The 19,827-nt window shown below is 45.6% G+C and overlaps 1 protein-coding gene across 1 annotated transcript in view; it reads right to left on the bottom strand.

Moving 5' to 3' along the window:
- Positions 1 to 12,207: 12,207 nt before the first annotated feature.
- LOC106556645 (lipase maturation factor 1-like) overlaps positions 12,208 to 19,827 on the bottom strand; it is a 122,879-nt gene continuing 115,259 nt past the window's right edge. The window contains exon 8 of the mRNA XM_087728566.1: positions 12,208 to 14,312. Coding sequence (XP_087584692.1) covers positions 14,138 to 14,312 — 175 coding nt within the window. The 3' untranslated portion in view covers positions 12,208 to 14,137. The remainder of the gene's footprint in view (positions 14,313 to 19,827) is intronic.

The raw sequence follows: 19,827 nt of genomic DNA on the forward strand, positions 1-19,827 counted from the left end.
TCGCCTGTTATCATCCCAATTTCATGCTGCTAATGGGCCTGACGCACAAACAGCCGGCAGGAAATATCTGGTGGCAGTTCTGGGCTGCATGGTGAGAGGATGGGGTGGGGTTGGGGGTGGCTCTGCTGGACAAGAGCCCCTGAAAGGAAGTGGTGCTGTCCCAAGGTCGCAAGGCACCTCGCATGGACCCAGGGGTCTGGGTGGAGAAGCAGAGCTTGGCAAAGTCAGCAGGGGGCGCTCTTGGAAAGCCGGTCAATGGAGAGTATTATTGGGCTGAGCAGGAAAAGAGTGATGGCCAGGAGATGGCCAGGCTGTTCTGGGATTATCTCTCCCCCCCTGTTTTCTCTTCCTCCATGTAGGGAAAGTTGCAGAAATATTTGGGGAGCAAGAGAAGGAGAGGAGAATCTCCAGGAATTTTTCAAATTCTTTCAATCTCAATCTCTCTCTCTCTCTCTCTTCTCTCTTTATCTCTATTTCAATCCCTCTTTCTGTTTGTTTGTTTCTTCCTTTCTCTCTCTCTTTCTCTCTCTCACTCTTTCAGTTTCTCTCTTGATTTCTCTCTCATTCAATCACCCATTCTCTATTTTATCTCTCTCTCAATCTCTATTTCAATATCTCCCTCTTTCTGTTTGTTTCTTCCTTTCTCTCTGTTTTTCTCTCACACACTTTCAATTTCTCTCAATTTCTCTCTTTCTCAATCTGTTTCACTCTCCCCCTATTTCTCCTTTTCTCTCTCTGTTTTTCTCTCTCAATCTCTTTCAATTTCTCTCATTCTCTCTCTCTCTCATTCAGTCTCTCTATTTTATCTCTCTCCCAATCTCTATTTCAATCTCTCCCTCTCTGTTTTTTTCCTTTCTCTTTCTCTGTTTTTCTCTCTCACACTTTCAATTTCTCTCAATTTCTTTCTCTCTTTTCTCTCTTTCTCAATCTTTATTTCAAGCTCTTCCTTTCTGTTTATTTCTCTTTTTGTATCTCTCTATTTTTCCTCTCAATCTCTTTCAATTTCTCACTCATTTCTCTCTCTGTCTCTCTGTCTCTTTCAATTTCTCCCTCTCCCTCCCCCCCTCTCTCAATTTCTTTCCCCCAAGGGGTAGAAATAACATTCCCCTTCCTTTTCCAAGTGTTCTTATGACAAGCAAAATCTCACTCTGGGAAGGCATGGTAGAAACAACTTGTGGCACATAAACAGAGCTGAGAGAATAAACTTTCCTCCCACCTATATTGTACCCCCTTCCCACAAATTTCACAAACTTTGGGGCAATGCCTGTCCCGTTAGGAATCTTCCATGATCAACTTCAGAAATCCCTAGAAGATCCATCCCAGGCCATCCGAGTCTCCGCTTTCAGACTGGGTGGCTTTGGGAGAGAGAAAAACACGTATAGAATGGGGGAAGGGGGCTGTGGGGGAGGGGCACCTTGAGATGGAAGAGCAGGATGTGGTGAAGATTGTGGCTCTGGCGGCCTTAGCAACTGTACTTCCCCCGGGGCGCTTTCCATGCTCCCACCCCACAGCATACCGGAAGGAATGACTGACATAGTCATACATGCTTGTGGTTCAGGTTATTGGCCTTTGGTCAGCGGAGGAGCGGTTGGCTAGCATTGTGTCTGGACACACAAAGGTTTGTCAAAATAACCACACAACTCCAGGTATTCTCCTGTCTGCAAAGGCCAGCCCAACCAGGGAGACCCACCTCACATGAATCAGGCCTGTTTTATCATCCGTGAACATTTCTTAACAGGGATTTACCACTTTATCAAACCCTACCAAGTTTTTCTTATTTTCTTTTGACCCCCGAAATAATCACTTGGCCTTATTTTTGGGGAGGTCTTATTATTTTTGAGGTGCAGGAGGAGGCGAGTGTGGTCACCTCATGGCTGCTGCTGTGTTGCAATATTTTTGGGCAGGGGCTTATTTTAGCGCATGCGCTCAAAAGACCGATTGGGCATATTATCCAGGGAGGTCTTATTTTGGGGGAAACAGGGTAGCAAGACCACACCTGGAATACTGCAACCAATTTTGAACACCACACTACAAAAAAGATGTTGAGAGACTTTGGGAAAAGTTCAGAGAAGAGCAACTAAGATGGTCAAAGGCCTGGAGACAAAAACATACGAGGAACGGCTGCAGGCTCTGGGCTCGGCTAGTCTAAAGAAAAGAAGAATTAGGGGTGACATGATAGAATTCTTCCAGTATTTGAGGGGCTGCCACAAAGAAGAGGGGGGCAAATTATTCTCCAAGGCACCAGAAGGCAAAACAAGAAACAATGGATGGAAACTAACCAGAGAGAAGCAACCCGGAACTAAGAAATAACTTCCTAACAGTGAGAACAATTAATCAGTGGAACAACTTGCCACCAGAAGTTCTGTGTGCTCCATCACTGGAGGTTTTTAAGAAGAGACTGGACAGTCACTTGTCTGAGATTGTATTGGTTCTCCTACTTGTGCAGGGGGTTGGACTAGAAGGCCTCTAAGGTCCCTTCCAACTCTTTTATTCTGTTAATTCCTGCCCCAACCCCTTCCAGGCCTCCCTTGAAGAGAACCATACCACCCCCCAATCCATTTGCCACCCCCATTGAGCTGATTCAGAGGAAAGCTCTCCTGTGTCTCATGCCCTCCTGCCAACCTCGTGGGCCAACCATGTCAAATCTTGCAGGGCAACCCTTGCCAATTCCATGCGGAAGAGGCATCCCCACATGCTCACCAAACTAATCTGGCAGTTTGCAGAGCCTGACATAAACCTGACATTGGAGGAACAGCTTCCTTCATTTCCTTAATCTCCGGTTGGATTGAAGACAGCTTGTCAGATGAAAAGTAGAATGTAAAAGGGGGGAGAGAGAGAGAGAGAGAGAGAGAGAGAGAGAGAGAGAGGGAGACGGAGGGGGAGAGATAGATAGAGATAGAGAGATATCAGCAACAGCTGTGCTCGAGCTTTTCCAGAAGATGAACTCATGGACAACTGTTGAGAATAATTTTATTGGCCTGGCAGTAAAGTTGGGCCACAGGGGACTGGCTGATAAAGACAAGAAAACTGCGCCAAATGGAAGTTGCAGGGCTGAAAAGACGGGAACAAGCAACTCTGGCCCAGGAGAGAGATCTGTCCATCAACTGGTTGGACTACAGACTCTCTAAGATATGATTGAAAGGTGTTTCTCCAGGGACCAAGGAAGCTGGTTTGCATTTTTTTTCTATCCCACATTCTATTTTTCCTGTCCTATTTAGAGTGCAGTGCAGTGCAGTGGAATAGAATGGGAATTAGAATGGAATTGAATGGAATAGAATAAAATAGAATAGGGATTAGAATAGAATAGAATAACAGGAATTAGAATGGAATGGAATGGAATAGGAATTGGAACGGAATGGAAAAGAATGGAAAAGAATAGAAAAGAATAGAATAGAAAAGAATAGAATAGAACAGAACAGAATAGGAATTAGAATAGAATAAAATAGAATAACATAGGAATTAGAATGGAATGGAATGGAATAGAATAGAATATAAAAGGAATTGGAATGGAAAAGAATAGAATAGAATAGAATAGAACAGAGAATTAAAATTCTATTTAATTTTCTAGGAGGCACGCATACAGAAAAAAAATACTCGTACATGCAGATGTTGCATTTTCTTTCTCTGTTTCTACTTTTTGAACTTCTGAAGTCCTCACATCAATACTTATTAACAGAATAGCAGAGTTGGAAGGGACCTTGGAGGTCTTCTAGTCCATCCCTCAGCTAAAGCAGGAGATCCTATACCATTCTAGGCAAGTGGTTGTCCAGTCCTTTCTTGAGAGCTTCCACTGATGCAGCACCCACAACTTCTGAAGGCAAGTCGTTCCGCTGGTTAATTGTTCTCACTATCAAGAAATTTCTCTTTCGTTCTAGGTTGCTTCTCTCCAGGGGCGAAATCCTACCAGTTCAGATTGGTTCAGGAGAACCGATAGTGGACATTGGACCTGGGTCGCCAAACTGATAGGGACCTCTGGCTGGCCATGCCCCCAAATCAGTGCCCCGGTCGCCGCTCGCTCGCCCCGCCATGCCCAGTCTCTGCTTTCCACCATCCCAGCCTGCCTCTACTCCCTTCCCTGTGGCTCACAGCCCTGCCATGCTTGCCTGCCTACCACATGGCCTTCCCAGGGTCCCAATGGCCACCTTGTGAAGGCAGGCAAGTGGAAGGCTGCATGGAAGGCAGGAAAGCATGTCAGGGCCAGCCAGCCGAAGGGAAGGGAGATAGCAGCCTACTCCCTTCCCCGCAGCCTGCCATGCTTGCCTGCCTTCCACACAGCCTTCCTGGCAGTCCCCCATGCATTGGCTAAGTGGCAAAGATGCTGAGCTTGTCGATCAGAACGTCGGCAGTTTGGCGGTTCGAATCCCTAGCGCCGTGTAATGGAGTGAACTCCCGTTACTTTTTCCAGCTCCTGCCAACCTAGCAGTTCGAAAGCACGTAAAAATGCAAGTAGAAAAATAGGAACCACCTTTGGTGTGAATGTAACAGCGTTCTCTGTGCCTTTGGCATTTAGTCATGCCAGCCACATGACCACGGAGACGTTTTCAGACAGCGCTGGCTCTTTGGCTTTGAAACGGAGATGAGCACCACCCCCTAAAGTCGGGAATGACTAGCACATATGTGCGAAGGGAACCTTTACCTTTATAAGAAGATGAGCTATCAGTTTTGCTGAAAAGGGAAAAGATAAGCCAAACGCAGTGACTTGTAAGGTTTACCCCTTCCCAGAAGACCAGCAACGGTTGATGTTTTTCTCCTTTTAAAATCTCCCCAAGCGCAGTTTAAAACCATCTGCCAGATGCAGCCTCAAGGTCCTGGAATGTACACTATTTCAGAGGTTGTTTGCCAGGCAGACGGGACTGGAAGCAAACTGGGATGAAATCACTTTCCAAAAAAAAGAAAAAAAAATCAGGAGGTTCGATAACCTTGGTTTTAAAAAAGCAACAGAGAGAAAGGACCCCTGGCTGTATCCCAGGAGCCTCGTCCCACCACCCTGCACACCCTTGAGGGTTAATGCACGATGGGAAGAAGCAGTGGCCCCAACCGCTCTCCCTGAATGTTGGAAAGCTTTGCCACGAGGACAGCTGCGCCGTCACCTGTCTCTGCAGCTGTGTCCCACACTTTGAACCCAGCAAGTTAGAAAAACAACGTTGTGCAGGCTTGTGCTTAGAATTTGGATCCCTCTTCTTCCCCCCCAAATGGCCACCAGCTCTTGGCATGTGCCCACCCTAGCTGTGCTGTGAAGGCAGCCTCTGGAGACCAATGTGTGCGCCCATCTCACAAAGAGCCATTTGTGTCCCGGGAATCTATGGGGCAGGAACTGGGCACGGCTAGTCAAGTGAAGAGAAGGACCAGGGGAGACAGGATAGCAGTCTTCCAATACTTGAGGGGCTGCCATAGAGAGGAGGAGGTCAAGCTATTTTCCAAAGCACCCGGAGGCCAGAGAAGGAATAATGGATGGAAACTGATCCAAGAGAGATTCAACCTAGAAATAAGAAGAAATGTTCTGACAGTGAGAACAATCAATCCATGGAACAGAAGTTGCCTTCGGAAGTTGTGGGAGCTTCATCACTGGAGGCTTTCAAGAAGAGACTGGACTGCCATCTGTCAGAAATGATGTAGGGTCTCTTGCTTGGGTGGGGGTTTGGACTAGATGACCCAGATAACCTACAAGATCCCTTCCAACTACATTGGGACAGGCATTTATAATAACCTCAGCTGATCTGGAAGCAAGTCCTCAGAGCTGAATTGGGGAGGAAAGTGCATGAATGTGTCACTTAGTTGAACAATTCTTGGTTGTTACACTGAATATTTCAAACAGATTAACAGAGTTGGAAGGGGCTTTGTAGGTCATCTAGTCCAACCCCTCTGCCTAAGCAGGAGACCCTACACCATTTCTGACAAATGGCAGTCCAGTCTTTTCCTGAAAGCTTCCAGTGATGAAGCCCACACAACCTCTGAAGGCAACTTCTGTTCCATTGTTTGATTGTTCTCACTGTCAGACAATTTCTCATTTCCAGGTTGATTAGCTTGACCCCCTCTTCTCTGTGGCAGCCCAAGATATTGGAAGACTGCTATCCAGTCTCCTCTGGTCCTTCTCTTCACTATATGAGCCATGCCCAGTTCCTGCAACTGTTCGTCATATGTTTTTACAGGATGTTGATTAGGAACAGGACTGGGTTACTGCGTGTCTCCAAAGCAATGCTGGATATTGATGTTGTAGATTTAAGCAAACCCACAGTCATCCGGCCATCTAGAGAAGCTTCCAAAAACCTTGGAAGACAACATTTTTCTCTTGTGTTTCAATTCTATGCTTCTCCTTGGACCCTTTTATACTATCCATTGTTCCTTGTCCCTTCAAACCTCATTAATGCGCTGACTTTTGAGACTAGCTTCCAGTAATGAAATGTTAACATGAAAATGCGTGCTATGTATTAGCAGGAAAACTAGTGCTCAGCCCCCCTATATTATTCCCTAGTTGATCCAGTTTAGGTATGCAAAATGTTAAGTGCTAGAAAATGACTCCATGAAATTAATCTCTTGGAGAAATGACTTGGAGAAGGACCAATTTTCATCAGCCGTGGTAAGAGTGCACAGAAAAAGGGAGGCAATGGAAGGGAATATAAAAAAGATGTCGAGATCCTGGAACAAGTGCAGAGAAGAGCAACAAAGATGATTAGAGGACTGGAGGCTAAAACATATGAAGAATGGTTGCAGGAACTGGGCATGGCTAGTTTAATGAAAAGAAGTGGTGACCTGATAGCATTCTTCCAGTATCTGAGGGGCTGCCATAAGAAGGAATCAACCAATTTTCCAAAGCACCTGAAGGCAAGATAATTATGCAATTTTTCCTCTGGAAATCCATTCCTACTCCCACACCATTCAGATTACAAATTAACAGAGTTGGAAGATACCTTGTAGGTCATCTAGTCCAACCCCCCCACAACCAGGACACCCTACACCTATTCTGACAAATGGTAGTCCAGTCTCTTCTTGAAAGCCTCCAGTGATGAAGCAATAGCACTTAGACTTACATGCCGCTTTACAGCCCTCTCTAAGCAATTTATATACAGTGCTTTATAGCCTTATCTAAGCGATTTACAGAGTCAGCCTCTTGCCCCCAACAATTTGGGTCCTCATTTTACTGACCTTGGAAGGACGCAAGGCTGAGTCAACCTTGAGTCTGGTGGGATTTGAATGGTTGAACTGCAGCTAGCAGTCAGCTGAAGTAGCCTGCACTACGGTACTCTAACCACTGCACCACCTCGGCTCTCTTTGGAAGTTCCCACAACTTCCAAAGGCAACTTCTGTTCCATGGGTTGATCATTCTCACTGTCAGAAAATTTCTCCTTATTTCCAGGTTGAATCTCTTCTTGATCAGTTTCCATCCATTATTCCTTCTCTGGCCTTCAGGTGCCTTAGAGAATAGCTTGACCCCATTCCTCCTCTCTGGGGCAGCCCCTCAAATACTGGAAGACTGCTATCCTGTCTCCCCTGGTCCTTCTCTTCACTAGACTAGCCAGGTCCAGTTCCTGCAATCATTCATCGTATGTTTTAGCCTCCAGTCCCTTGATCATCCTGGTTGCTCTTCTCTGTACTTTTTCTGGAGTCTCAACATCTTTTTTTATAGTGTGGTGACCAAAACTGCATGCAGTACACTAGGTGTGGTCTTACTAAGGTTTTATAGGGTGGTATTAGTACCTCCCTTGATCTTGATTGTATCCTTCTGTTCATGCAGCTTAGGATTGCATTGGCTTTTTTGGCTGCTGCTGCACACTGTTGGCTCATATTTAGCTGGTTGTCCACTAAGACCCCAAGATCCTTCTCACAGTCACTGCTATTAAGCCTGGTTTCACTCACTCCAAAGGTATTCATCCCAAATTGTCTAGCTAAAAGTCTGTAGATATTCTCTGTCATCCAGGCCATGGTTGTCCCAAAGGTGCTTTTTTCAGGAGGCAACTGGACTTTCTTGTTCTTTCTTTTGAAGGCATTTCACTTCTCATCCAAGAAGCTTATTTGGCTCTGGCTGACTGAGAATCTCTGCAATCCCATTTAAAATGTCCCTCATCCTAACAAAAGCACAGTGGGGAAGCCCTGGACTCCTAAGAAGATCCCTGCTCCAAGTCCTTTGAACATCAGACCAAATCTGAGCACGGAGAGTCCTTTTGCCATGAGACCAGGGGTAGGATGAACCAGATGCTAATTTTACATCTAGTTTGCTGAACTGCTGGTTGCAAGGACTGGTTGGCCCCGCCCCCCTGTTCCGCCCCTCCCAGGAGTCTCCATGCAGCCCGTTTTAGATGCCAGGTAAGTGCAGGGCCCATGCAGAGGCTCTGCAGTGGTGAAAAACAGGCCTCCTGGAACTTCCAGAAGTCCGGAAACGGGCTCGTTTCTGGCCTCCGGAGCCTGGGGGAGGCCATTTTCACCCTCCCGGAGACTTGAGGAAAGCCTCTGGAGCCCGGGAAAGGCAAAAACACCCCCACCGTGGTGCAGGAGTAGGCCATGCCACCATGACCATGCTCACCCAACAGCTGGGCAGAGAACAGGTTGCTAAAAAAAATCAATCCCATCCCTAACGCTTCTTGACTGACCTCATGGCTCGAACCTTTATCTGTTTCTGATCCTTAAAGGAAGGGTAGAGACGCATAGGGCAAATAAATCTAGGAATCTAGAACGAGGCCATTTGCAGCAGGTTCAAAAAGCCAAACGCTTTTTAAATTTCTTCCCCGTTAAGAGTGTCAGGGAAATAGACTCTTAGCCCAGCGTCTGCTTCTCAAGAAATGCCCCTGGGGAGGAGGCTTCTGTTAGATTACATCACCAGAAGTGCTGATTTTACTGTCTAGGAATCTAGAATAAAAAGTCTTCTCTCCCCTCTCCCCCCACAATTTATTGGCTGGTGCAACATGTTCTTTTAAGTGCAGTTTGAAGAAAAGAAGCAAAAGCTGAGGGGGCTTGGAGGAGGTTGTAGTTCAGAGCCTTTGAACCTCTTGGCTGTAACCCAGTTACTGACAAAATTCTGTATTGTCAATGACTATTTAGAGAGGATGCAACCATTAGTGCAAGAAGACAGATCTCTGCCTCCAAGACTTACAATCTATGAAACATTTCTTATTGCCTTATGTCAACTGGACTGCAATTATGCACCTGGTTTGTTTATGATATGTATGGTGTCAATGGTGATCCTTCTTTTCAGGGAGCAGACACCCCCTGGAAGCCCCTTAAGGTAAAGCTTCCCCTCCCATATATGTGCCAATCGTCCCCAACTCTAGGAGGCTCATCTCCATTTCAAAGCCGAAGAGCCAGCACTGTCCGAAGACACCTCCGTGGTCATGTGCCCGGCATGACTAAACGCCGAAGGCGCACAGAACGCTGTTACCTTCCCACCAAAGGTGGTTCCTATTTTTCTACTTGCATTTTTACATGCTTTCAAACTGCAGGGTTGGCAGAAGCATCTTCTTATACTTGTAGACATAGAACAGTTCCAGACTCCTGATTCCTTCCCTCCTTGTCAGTTCCTTACCACTTGTAGCCTAACAATGAGTGTGCAGGTAGTCCTTGACTTATAACAGTTCATTTAGTGACCGTTCAGTTACGACAACAGTGAAAAAAGTGACTTACAACAATTTTTCACACTTATGACCGATGCAGTACCCCAGTATTTGAGGGGCTGCCACAAAGAAGGGTTCAACCTATTTTCCAAAGCACCAGGAGGCAAGAAAGAAACAATGGATGGAAACTAATCAAGGAGAGAAGCAACCTGGAATTAAGGAGAATGTTCCTAATGGTGAGGACGATTATTAACCAGCGGAACAGAAGTAGCCTTCAGAAGTTGTAGGTGCTCCATCAGTGGCAGTTTTTAAGAAGAGACTGGACAGTCACTTATCTGAGATGGTACAGGAGCTCCTGCTTGAGGGGGGGGGTTGGACTAGAAGACCTCCAAGGTCCCTTCCACCTCTATTCTAAGGGGAAAGGAAGCCTAGATTTTGAATTAGACCCACGCCATGTTTTGTGGGTGCAAAATGGTGTGTGGGATTTTATCATCTAAAATCTCCTTGCTGCTAACCTCTGGCCATCTTTGGATCAAACTCCTGGAATTTTCTCAGCCTGCCTTGTTCAGTTGCTGTTTTGCCACATTCCCTTCTCTTCCCCCCCACCCCAACCCCCCATGCAGCTGCAAATCTGACTTTGAAAGAGCTGAGGACACAACCACGTTACTGATGATTCTTTTATAGTGGTTGTTTTTCCCCCTTTGAGGGAGTTTCATAACTCTCTCCCCCCACTCTACTCCCCAATTATTCTTGGCAGCAGCAGGAGTTGGTTGCACTAAAAAGCAAAAAGAAAATGCGTAACCCTTTGAAAAACAGTAGCAAATGTTCCCTGGAAAAAACACCCCCCCACCCGCCTCTTCCACCCATAAACAGGGCAAGGCAGCTGTCCCTTTAAATATTAACTGGGCCTCATTGAGATGCAAATATGTTAATACCTAATGGTACCATTGCAGCTGCAGCCATGGGGGCCTCGTTTTCTCAGAATCAATAAAGCGCTAGAAATACAGCTGCAGAAGACCTGGGCAAACGGTGGCTGAATAAGGCAATTTGTGGACATTGGTTTTCACGGGGTGTGTATGGGCCCCGAAGAAAGTGCTGTCTGTGTCTGGGCACAGAGACCTTGTACCTTTATGGAGACACAAGGCTGTCTTTTAGGGTGTAGCTAAATTTTAGGTTGCAAGATGAATTATCTGAGATAACCGGCTAATTTATTTTTATTATTTAAAAAAAGAAATAGGAAGCTAAATAGATGCGTTGCTCCAAATATTTGTTGCTATCATTGAACAGAATAACAGAGTTGGAAGGGACCTTGAAGGTCTTCTAGTCCAACTCCCTGATTAGGCAGGAAATCCTACACCATTTGCTACAGACAAATGGATATTCAACTTTGCTAAGACCTTTTCTGACAGTGAGAACAATCAACCCCTGGAACAGAAGTTGCCTTCGGAAGTTGTGGGAGCTTCATCACTGGAGGCTTTCAAGAAGAGACTGGATGGCCTTCTGTCAGAAATGGTATAGGGTCTCCTGCTTGGCCAGGGGGTTGGACTAGATGACCTACAAGGTCCCTTCCAACTATGTTCATCTATCAATCAGTTCTTCCATCTGATGAGATCCTTGGATCATTGCACTAGCTGCAGTGGTTCAGTGGCTAAGATGCTGAACTCATTGATCAGAATGGGCGGCAGTTTGCCGGTTCAAATCCCTAGCACTGCATAACACAGCGCGCTCCGGTCACTTGTCCCAGCTTCTACCAGTCTAGCAGTTCGAAAGCATGTAAAAATGCAAGTAGAAAAATAAGAACCACCTTTGGTGGGAAGGTAACAGTGTTCCGTGCTTTTAGTCATGACGGCCACATAACCACGGAGACATCTTCGGACAGTGCTGGCTCTTCGGCTTTGAAACAGAGATGAGCAGAGCCCCCTAGAATCGGGAATGACTAGCACATATGTGCGAGAGGAACCTTTACCTTTACCTTAAATTTACAGGGAGGAAAGGGAAAGTGAGCAAAAGTATGAAAATACCCTTGCTTCATTTGGGCCAAGTTGCAGCAGAGGAAACATTCACGTTTCCCACCTAAAATAATTTCAGGGCATCTCTGTTGACAGAGTAACTTCTCCAGATCGTTGTGCCCATTCACCCATCAACACTCACCCTCCCCACACACACCCCACAGGTAGGACCCTGGCACAATTGGAAATATTTGATCCAACGGCCTGGATGGATGAGCATTTCCTTTGATTACTCCAGTTGGAAAAAGCCCACCCTGGAGTGACATGATCTGGAAATGGGAAATGGCTCTATGCAACGAACACCAAATTAGCAAAATGAGAAATCAAACAAAAGGCCCTTTAAGTGGACCCTGACATAGTGGGGGGGGGGGGAGGAAGAGGAGGAGACCACCCTTCATTTTTAATATAAAAATAATCCCTCAAAAACAGGGCAATAAGGGAGAACGTCTTTGTGGATTGAATTCTCTTGAAGTTGGAAGTTGCACGGGTTAGAAGTCACTGGCCAATTAATTGCCATCCATTCTTCTTTGTTCCTGTAGACAGAATTTCCTGCCTGCAATTTCAATGAAGCAACGAAGACAAATAGCTTTGGTTAAACATTTTATAGAGCTGACCTTCTCGCTTGTTTCAGTTTAATAAAGTTGAATGTGTATTAATCAGAAGGAAATTTTATTAGAAAAGAATGATAGCTTGGTTTTTTCCCCCCATGTGAAACAGATTTTCTGGATATGAAGATTTTAGGTGGGATTGATCCTTGTGTTCCATTAGTCCCCTTGTAAGGAGAATCACCTACCCCATTGCATCTAAAAATGCATTATGGGCAGAATGCACATAGTTCTTGGGACAAATTCCTTCTAATTTTGATCACTGGTGGATAGTAAGTTAAAAGTAGAAGAGGTTTTTTTTAAAGCATATTCTGTGAGTTTGAACTCTAGACATTAAGGGTATATTCTAATGTTGCTTGTTCTTGAATGAAGAATTTTTTTAAAAAAAGTTGGTTTGTCTTAAGTTTCCCAAGAATTGGTCTTGTACAAATATAAGCAGATGCCAAATAAAAACACTAACAAATCCCCAGTGGTCTGTGGGCAAAACGTATTCACAAACCAAGCATTAATTGGTCAACCAGCAGCCCTCAACTGGATTTAAGTTGCCTTTTGCAAGGGATGATTCAGGATTTTGGTGGGAGCTGCCTGGCCTCCCCACAGGCTGTTTTGGAGAAAGAGGGGAAAAGGCATCAGAGGGAAAAAATAAGAGACGGAAAGGAGGGGGAAGAGAAGAAATACGTATCTCCTCACCCTCCTACTGTAGTTACGGTCCTACTGATATAACCGAATCAACACTAGGTGGCGCCTAAGGACCTAAAAATGAAATTAAAGTCTACCTTAAACAGGAATTAACTTCTCTTGTAGCTGTGTGCAAAGTCGCTTGGCCAAAATCCCTGAGCTGAGCAACATCTCACTAGACCTTTAGGCAACCCCGTGAAATCTCAGGAGGTTTCAGCCTCCCCCCCCCCCCAATTTCATTTCAATTTTGCATCTATGTACAAAAGGTTTGCTGGCGCTTGAAGGATCATTGACCTATTGAAGCGGACTTCAAGCAGAAACCAGTGGAACCAACAGCCTTTGGGATCCCTGAATGCAGGCTTCTGAAACCTAATTTTTATAAGGGGGGGGGGAGGATCTCATTCTTCCAAAATTTGATGGGAGGGGAATAAATTGTTGGGTCTTGGACAGCACTTACTTTCATTTACTGTACTTTTTGGACTATAAGACGCACCAATATTTTGAAGAGGTAAATTAAAAAAAGTTTTTGCACTATGCAGGCTTCCCAAACCCTCTGCACGCCTCATTTTTTGTGAAAAACAGGGCATGCAGAGAGTTCGAGAGGCCTGCAAAGTGCTCCTAGGGGCTGGGGCAAAAATGAGCAAAAAACAGGGCATGCATAGGCTTTGGGAGGCTTATAGAGTGCTCTTGGGGGCAGGGGAGGGGGTAAAAAGGAGCAAAAAATGTCTCATTTTTTGTTTGTTTTTGCCCTCCCCAGCCCCCAGGAGCACTCTACGAGCCTCCCACAGCCTCTGCATGCCCTTTTCTTTTGTGAAAAATGGGGCATTCTTTTGCTCGTTTTTAACCCCCCTAGTGTCCAGGAGCACTCTAAGAGCCTCGCAAAGCTCTGAAGGCCCCCTTTTTTTGTGCACAAAATGAGGTGTGCAGAGGATTTGGGAGGCTTGCAGAGTGCAATTTTTTTTTAAAAAAATTACCTCTTCAAAATCATGGTGTGTCTTATACTCCGGTGCATCTTATAGTCCGAAAAGTATGGTACTCATGGACCCAGCTTTTCCATGTTTTCCATTCCTTTCCAAGTGATGCTTTGAGTACCCATTTCGGCCACAACTCCCCTAATTGTAAAAAAAAAAACCACCAATGTTTTTATCCCTGGCCTGAGGGGGGGGGGTGTCTTCAGCGAGTGCTAGGGGTAGTCCTGCTGCAAAGTATTGACAACAGAGAATTCACACAACCCAAAGGAGGGCTAAAGACAAAATGTGTGCGTGCATGCGTGTGTGGGCGCGTGTATGTGTAATTCGTTTGGTCAACTCTGCTTTGGGTCTGGCCAGTTTCGAGCCTTGAAAAACTTCTTCAGTCCTTCAAGGTTGATGGGCGGGAAGTAGGGTCCAAGCCTTTTACGGATCCACCATTTCTGCTGCTGGGCGTGCTGTCCACCTGGCCGGCTGAACTTGTACCTGAAATGCTCTCCCCGAACCCACCTGCAAGAAGCAGAAACATTGCAATGGGAATCAAGGTCTGCTCCTCCTTCAGCAAAACACAGCAAATTGTATTTTCTCTCTGCTTTTACAAGATCAGTCCTTGGAGGAACAATTCAACCTGATCTGCCCTGTTGATCTGTTGAGGTCCGCCGGTGGCCTGCAGAGCTGGCAGCAGAGTTGGACAGTGAGGAGGATGGGGAGGAACATGGGCCAGTCTTGGAATCTGGGGAAGGCTCGGACGAGGGCTCTGCGTTAAAGGCAGAGAGGGGGCCAGGTCCATCTGGGAATTATGTGCTGCCTCCGGAGCCTCCAGAGTCGGACAGCAGAGAGGCAGAGAAACAGGCTCCCCTATTCCCAGTGCGCGCATGTGCAGAGCTGCCAGAAGGCAAGAACAGTTAAGACAAAAGGGACGACTTGGGAGTAAGGCTTGGAGGTGATTGGCCGCTCCCATAGGACATAAAGGAGAAGCAAAGGCACGTGAGCCTTTGCAGGAAGCAACTTGGTTCATGCTGGTCAGTTTACCTTCTGAAAATACGTTTGGACTCTTTGCTCCATGTGGCCTTGCCAAGCTAGATGCCAATTAGGTCTTTGGAAGCGTTTCAAGGAAGATAAAGGTGGGTGCTTATCAGCCTTATCCCAAAAGACTTGGACAGCCTACTGTTGGACTCTTTACAAACTATTTGGGACTCATTATGGGCTGTGAATGAATATAATTCACAGCCTTTGAAATCAAAAGAGGGTTTCAGGACTTAATTTTGTGCAGTTTACTGTATCAGGAAGCCTAGGTCAGAACAAGATCATCTTCTTTTAATGACCCCATTATCCCTTGCAAGGTGGAATCTGGGCAACTGAATGGAGCTAGCAAAGTGTTTACTGGCCGGATGCCCTTCCTGTCGCTAATGCAGAGTTTTGTTCATCAGATATAATCTCATTGTGAGAATTATCTGCCTCTACCTAGGATCGAACTCACAGCCTCCTGATGGAGAGGCGAGAGCTCCATCTCTAGGCCACCGCACCACTCCACCTGTCCCACAGATGGTGGGTGCGAACTTGAGATAATGCAGGTAGTTCTCCACTTACGACAATTCATTTAGTGACCACTCAAAGTTACAACACCACTAAAAACAGTGAGTTATGACTGTTTTTCACACTTATGACTGTTGCAACACCCCCATGAAAATTGTGATCAAATTCAGATGCTCGGCAACTGATCCATTTATGACAATTGCAGTGTCCCTGGGTCACTTCTCCCCCTTTGGTGACCTCTGACAAGCAAAATCCATGGGGAAGCAGATTCTCTTCATAATCGTCTTACTAACTTAACAACTGTGGCGAGAAAGGTCATACAATGGGGCAAAATTCACTTAACAACAGAAATTTGGGACTCAATTATGGTTGTAAGTTAAGAACTACCTGTATTGTGCCTTTTTAAAAAAAAATATGTGGACATCTCTGGAGAAAAAGTCAAAATGGAGGAAGGGTGGGAGGAATTGGGACAACTTCTGCCTCCGTGGAGGAAGGCTGAAAGCAAAGAGTGGAGTAGAGTAGAAACTGGAAGGGACCTTGGAGGTCTTCTAGTCCAGCCCCCTGCTCAAGCAGGAAACCCTATACCATTTCAGATACGTGACTGTCCAGTCTCTTCTTAAAAATCTCCAGTGATGGAGAAACCATGATTTCTGGAGGCAAGTTCTGTTCCACTGGTTAATTGTTCTCACTGTTAGGAAGTTTCTCCTTAATTCCAGGTTGTTTCTCTCTTTGGTTAGTTTCCAATCATTGTTTCTTGTCCTGCCTTCTGGCACTTTGGAAAATAGGCCGACCCCCTCTTCTTCATGGCAGCCCCTCAAATACTGGAATACTGCTATCATGTCACCCCTAATTCTTTTTTCTTTAGACTTAACCAGACCCAAATCCTACAGCCGTTCTTCATACGTTTTAGTCTCCAGGCCTTTGATCATCTTAGCTGCTTTTCTCTGAACTTTTTCCAAGGTCTCAACATCTTTTTTTTGGTAGTGTGATGACCAAAAGAGGTTGCAGTATTCCAGGTATGGTCTTACTAGGGTTTTTGTAAAGCAGTACTAACGCTTCACATGATTTTGAGTCTATGGCTGTGTTTATACAACCCAGGGGTGTATTAGCTTCTTTGGCTGCTGCCATACACTGTTAGCTCATATTCAAGAGATCATCCACTAAGACTCCAAGGTCCCTCTCAGAGTTACTGTTTTTGAGCCAGGTCTCACCTAATTTGAAAGAAAAGAACAACAAGAAGAAAAATAAAATAAAGCAAAGCAAAGCAAAGCATAAAGCAAAGCATAAAGGTAAAAGTTAAAGGAAAAGGAAAAAAAGGAAAGGAAAAGGAAAAAGAAAGGAAAAGTATTGTTCCTTTTGCAGCCTCCTGATTCCTTTCTGTCATGGAGGAGCAGGTTCACCTTCTCTCTGCCAAAACCGTCTTTCCGCCCAGCCTAGACCTTCCCGCGCTTCCTCCTCCAGGCCAGGACAGCTGCACTGCCGAGAGCCCCCCCCCCCCCCCCGGCCATCAGCCCCCGGTGACATCTTCCAACTGGGAAGGCTTGCAAAGAGGCAGCACCTCTAAGCTGTTGTGGCTGGAGGCTAAACCTTCCAGACAGGTGAAAACAGTTGTGGAAGAGGCAGCTGCCTCTCTCTGGAACAGATGGGGTGTTTTGGAGGGAAAAGCCAAGCGTGCGCACACACACACACACACACACACACACACGGATTGGGAGACAAGCAGGGTGGGCACAATGTTTGCCTATGCAGAGGTTGGGGCTTTTTCTGATCGACGAAATAACAGTGGGAGAGGGAGTGTGTGAGCCTAGGAAACCTCAAACATTGTCAAGGAGGATCAAGTTGCACAGGGCAATTTGTAGTTGGCCACACACACACACACACACACACAACATGCAAAACCCTAAACGAGGCAGCGTCTCTTTTTCTGTGTGTTAGAATTGGTTCTTTGACCCTTGCAGCTGCCTGGACAAGTTTCTGCAATGTCCTTGGCAAGATTTCAGAAGGGCTTCCTTGCCGTCTCCTTCCGAGGGCAGAGAGAAAGCGGCTGGTCCCAAGGTCACCTAACCGGGTGTGTGCCTCAGGTGGAACTAGAACTCCCAGTCTCCTGTTTCCACCCCGAGGCCTGAACCACTAGGCCAAACTGGCACTCTAAACGAGAGTTGGCAGAGCCTGGGGGCTGCTATAGAACAATAGCACTTAGACTTATATACTGCTTATATACCGTGTAGTACTCGTGTTTTGGTCTGTGACTGTAAATAAAGTGTGTATGTATGTATGTATGTATGTATGTATGTATGTATGTATGTATGTATGTGCATATGCATACATATACACATACATATATACATACATACATACATACATACATACATACATACATACATACATACTATATATATATAGCTTCATAGTGCTTTTACAGTCCACTCTAAGCGGTTTATAGGGACACGGTGGCTCAGTGGCTAAGACGCTCAGCTTGTCGATCAGAAAGGTTGGCAGTTTGGCTGTTCAAATCCCTAGCGCCACATAACGGAGTGAGCTCCCATTACTTGTCCCAGCTTCTGCCAACCTAGCAGTTCGAAAGTCTGTAAAAAATGCAAGTAGAAAAATAGGAACCACTTTGGTGGGAAGGAAACAGCGTTCCGTGTTCCTTTGGCATTTAGTCATGCCGGCCACATGACCACGGAGACATCTTCGGACAGCGCTGGCTCTTCGGCTTTGAACCAGAGATGAACACCACCCCCCTAGAGTTGGGAATGACTAGCACTCATGTGTGGGGAACCTTTACCTAAGCAGTTTACAGAGTCAGCCTCTTTCCCCAACAATCTGGCTCCTCATTTTACCCACCTCAGAAGGATGGAAGGCAACCTTCCATCCTGATTTAACTTAGTGGCCTTCACACAACATGCTAAGAAAATGGTGGCTTCCAATAACCCTGAGCTATTAAACTGCATTTCTCTGGTGTAGCATATTGTGTGAACTGACTTTTAGGCCATTCCAGATCACTGGCTGTTGAAGCAAAGACGATCTAAACATTTCAAAATAATCCTATTCCCAAATATCACGTTAAGGCCCAATCTACTTTAAGACCTGATTTGCTGATCGAGCCAAATGATTTTTTTTAAAAATACCGTTGTTATATGTTTCCTTTCCTTTTTAAGATGTCCTTGCCTTGTACTTTTAACTGCAAGGGATCTGCAAATCCATTACACACTGTACAGAGCTACAATTGCAAAGAGTAAGCCAAACCATAAACTATGGTTTGGAACAATCTCCGATTCCCCTAAAATTATCCATGGATTATTCACTGACACTTTTTTTTTTGCAAGGCCGAGTAAAAACAAGCACCCCCAACTCAGCAAAATGCAACATCTCTCCAACCTGCCTGTGTGGTTGTGATCACCAGTTGTCCAGAAGAAGTGACAATGACGCAAATGACGTAGTAGGCGTCCCTTGCATGACAACGTCAAGATATGTATGATGTCACTTGCCCTTTTTTTGTAGATGCTTCAACCCTACTTAATTCATGAACAAGAAGAGCCGTGTTCTCTTCTGTTGATCTGGAACAGCAGAAGGTTATAATGGGCCAATTTCCATGCAGAGGCCTTGAAGAGTTCCATTGCACAAACAGGGCAGGAAGACCTTTGAAGCAGGGATCCCTCTTATTCAAAACCCATCTTCCCAGACTAGATTAGATTGGATTAACAGAGTTGGAAGGGACCTTGTCCAACCCCATGCGCCCACCCAAGCAGGAGACCCTACACCATTTCTGACAAATGGCAGTCCAATCTCTTCCTGAAAGCCTCCAGTGATGAAGCTCCCACAACTTCCGAAGGCAACTTCTATTCCATGGGTTGATTGGTCTCACTGTCAGAAAAATTCTCCTTAGTTCTTGGTTGCTTCTCTCCTGCATTAATTTCCATCTATTGCTTATTGTCCTGCTCTTTGGTGCTTTGGACAATAATATGACTCTCTCTTCTTTGTGGCCATGGCATAAGCGCGAACGTCAAAAGCGCGCCGACGAAACTGCGGCGCTAAAACCGCGATGTCAAAAGCGCGCCGACAACAGCGCGCCGACAGAAGCGCGATTTAAGTTAAGGTAAGATTTAGGGTTAGGTTTAGGGTTAGGTTTAGGGTTATGTTACAGCGCGCTTCTGTCAGCGCGCTTCTGTCAGCGCACTTTTGTCGTTCGCGCATTTGTGGTGGAACCCTTTGTGGCAACCCCTCAAATATTGGAAGACTGCTATCATGTCACTCCTAGTCTTCTTTTCTCTAGACTAGACATACCAAATCCTGCAATAAGAAAGAATAGAATAGAATAGAATAGTAGAATGGAGAATTCTGCCTTTCTGGTTCTTCCCTTCCCTTAGAAGATAGAACAAAGAATAACAGTTGGAAGGAAGAACAGAATATGGAAGGACTTTGGAGGTCTTCTAGTCCACCCCTCTGCTCAAGCAAGAGAACCTATACTATTTCATATAAGTGACTG

This window comes from Thamnophis sirtalis, unplaced genomic scaffold (genome assembly GCF_051295495.1).
Source record: "Thamnophis sirtalis isolate CommonGarterSnake01/CBP01778 unplaced genomic scaffold, rThaSir2_p1.2 scaffold_14, whole genome shotgun sequence".
Classification (NCBI taxonomy): Eukaryota; Metazoa; Chordata; class Lepidosauria; order Squamata; family Natricidae; genus Thamnophis; species Thamnophis sirtalis.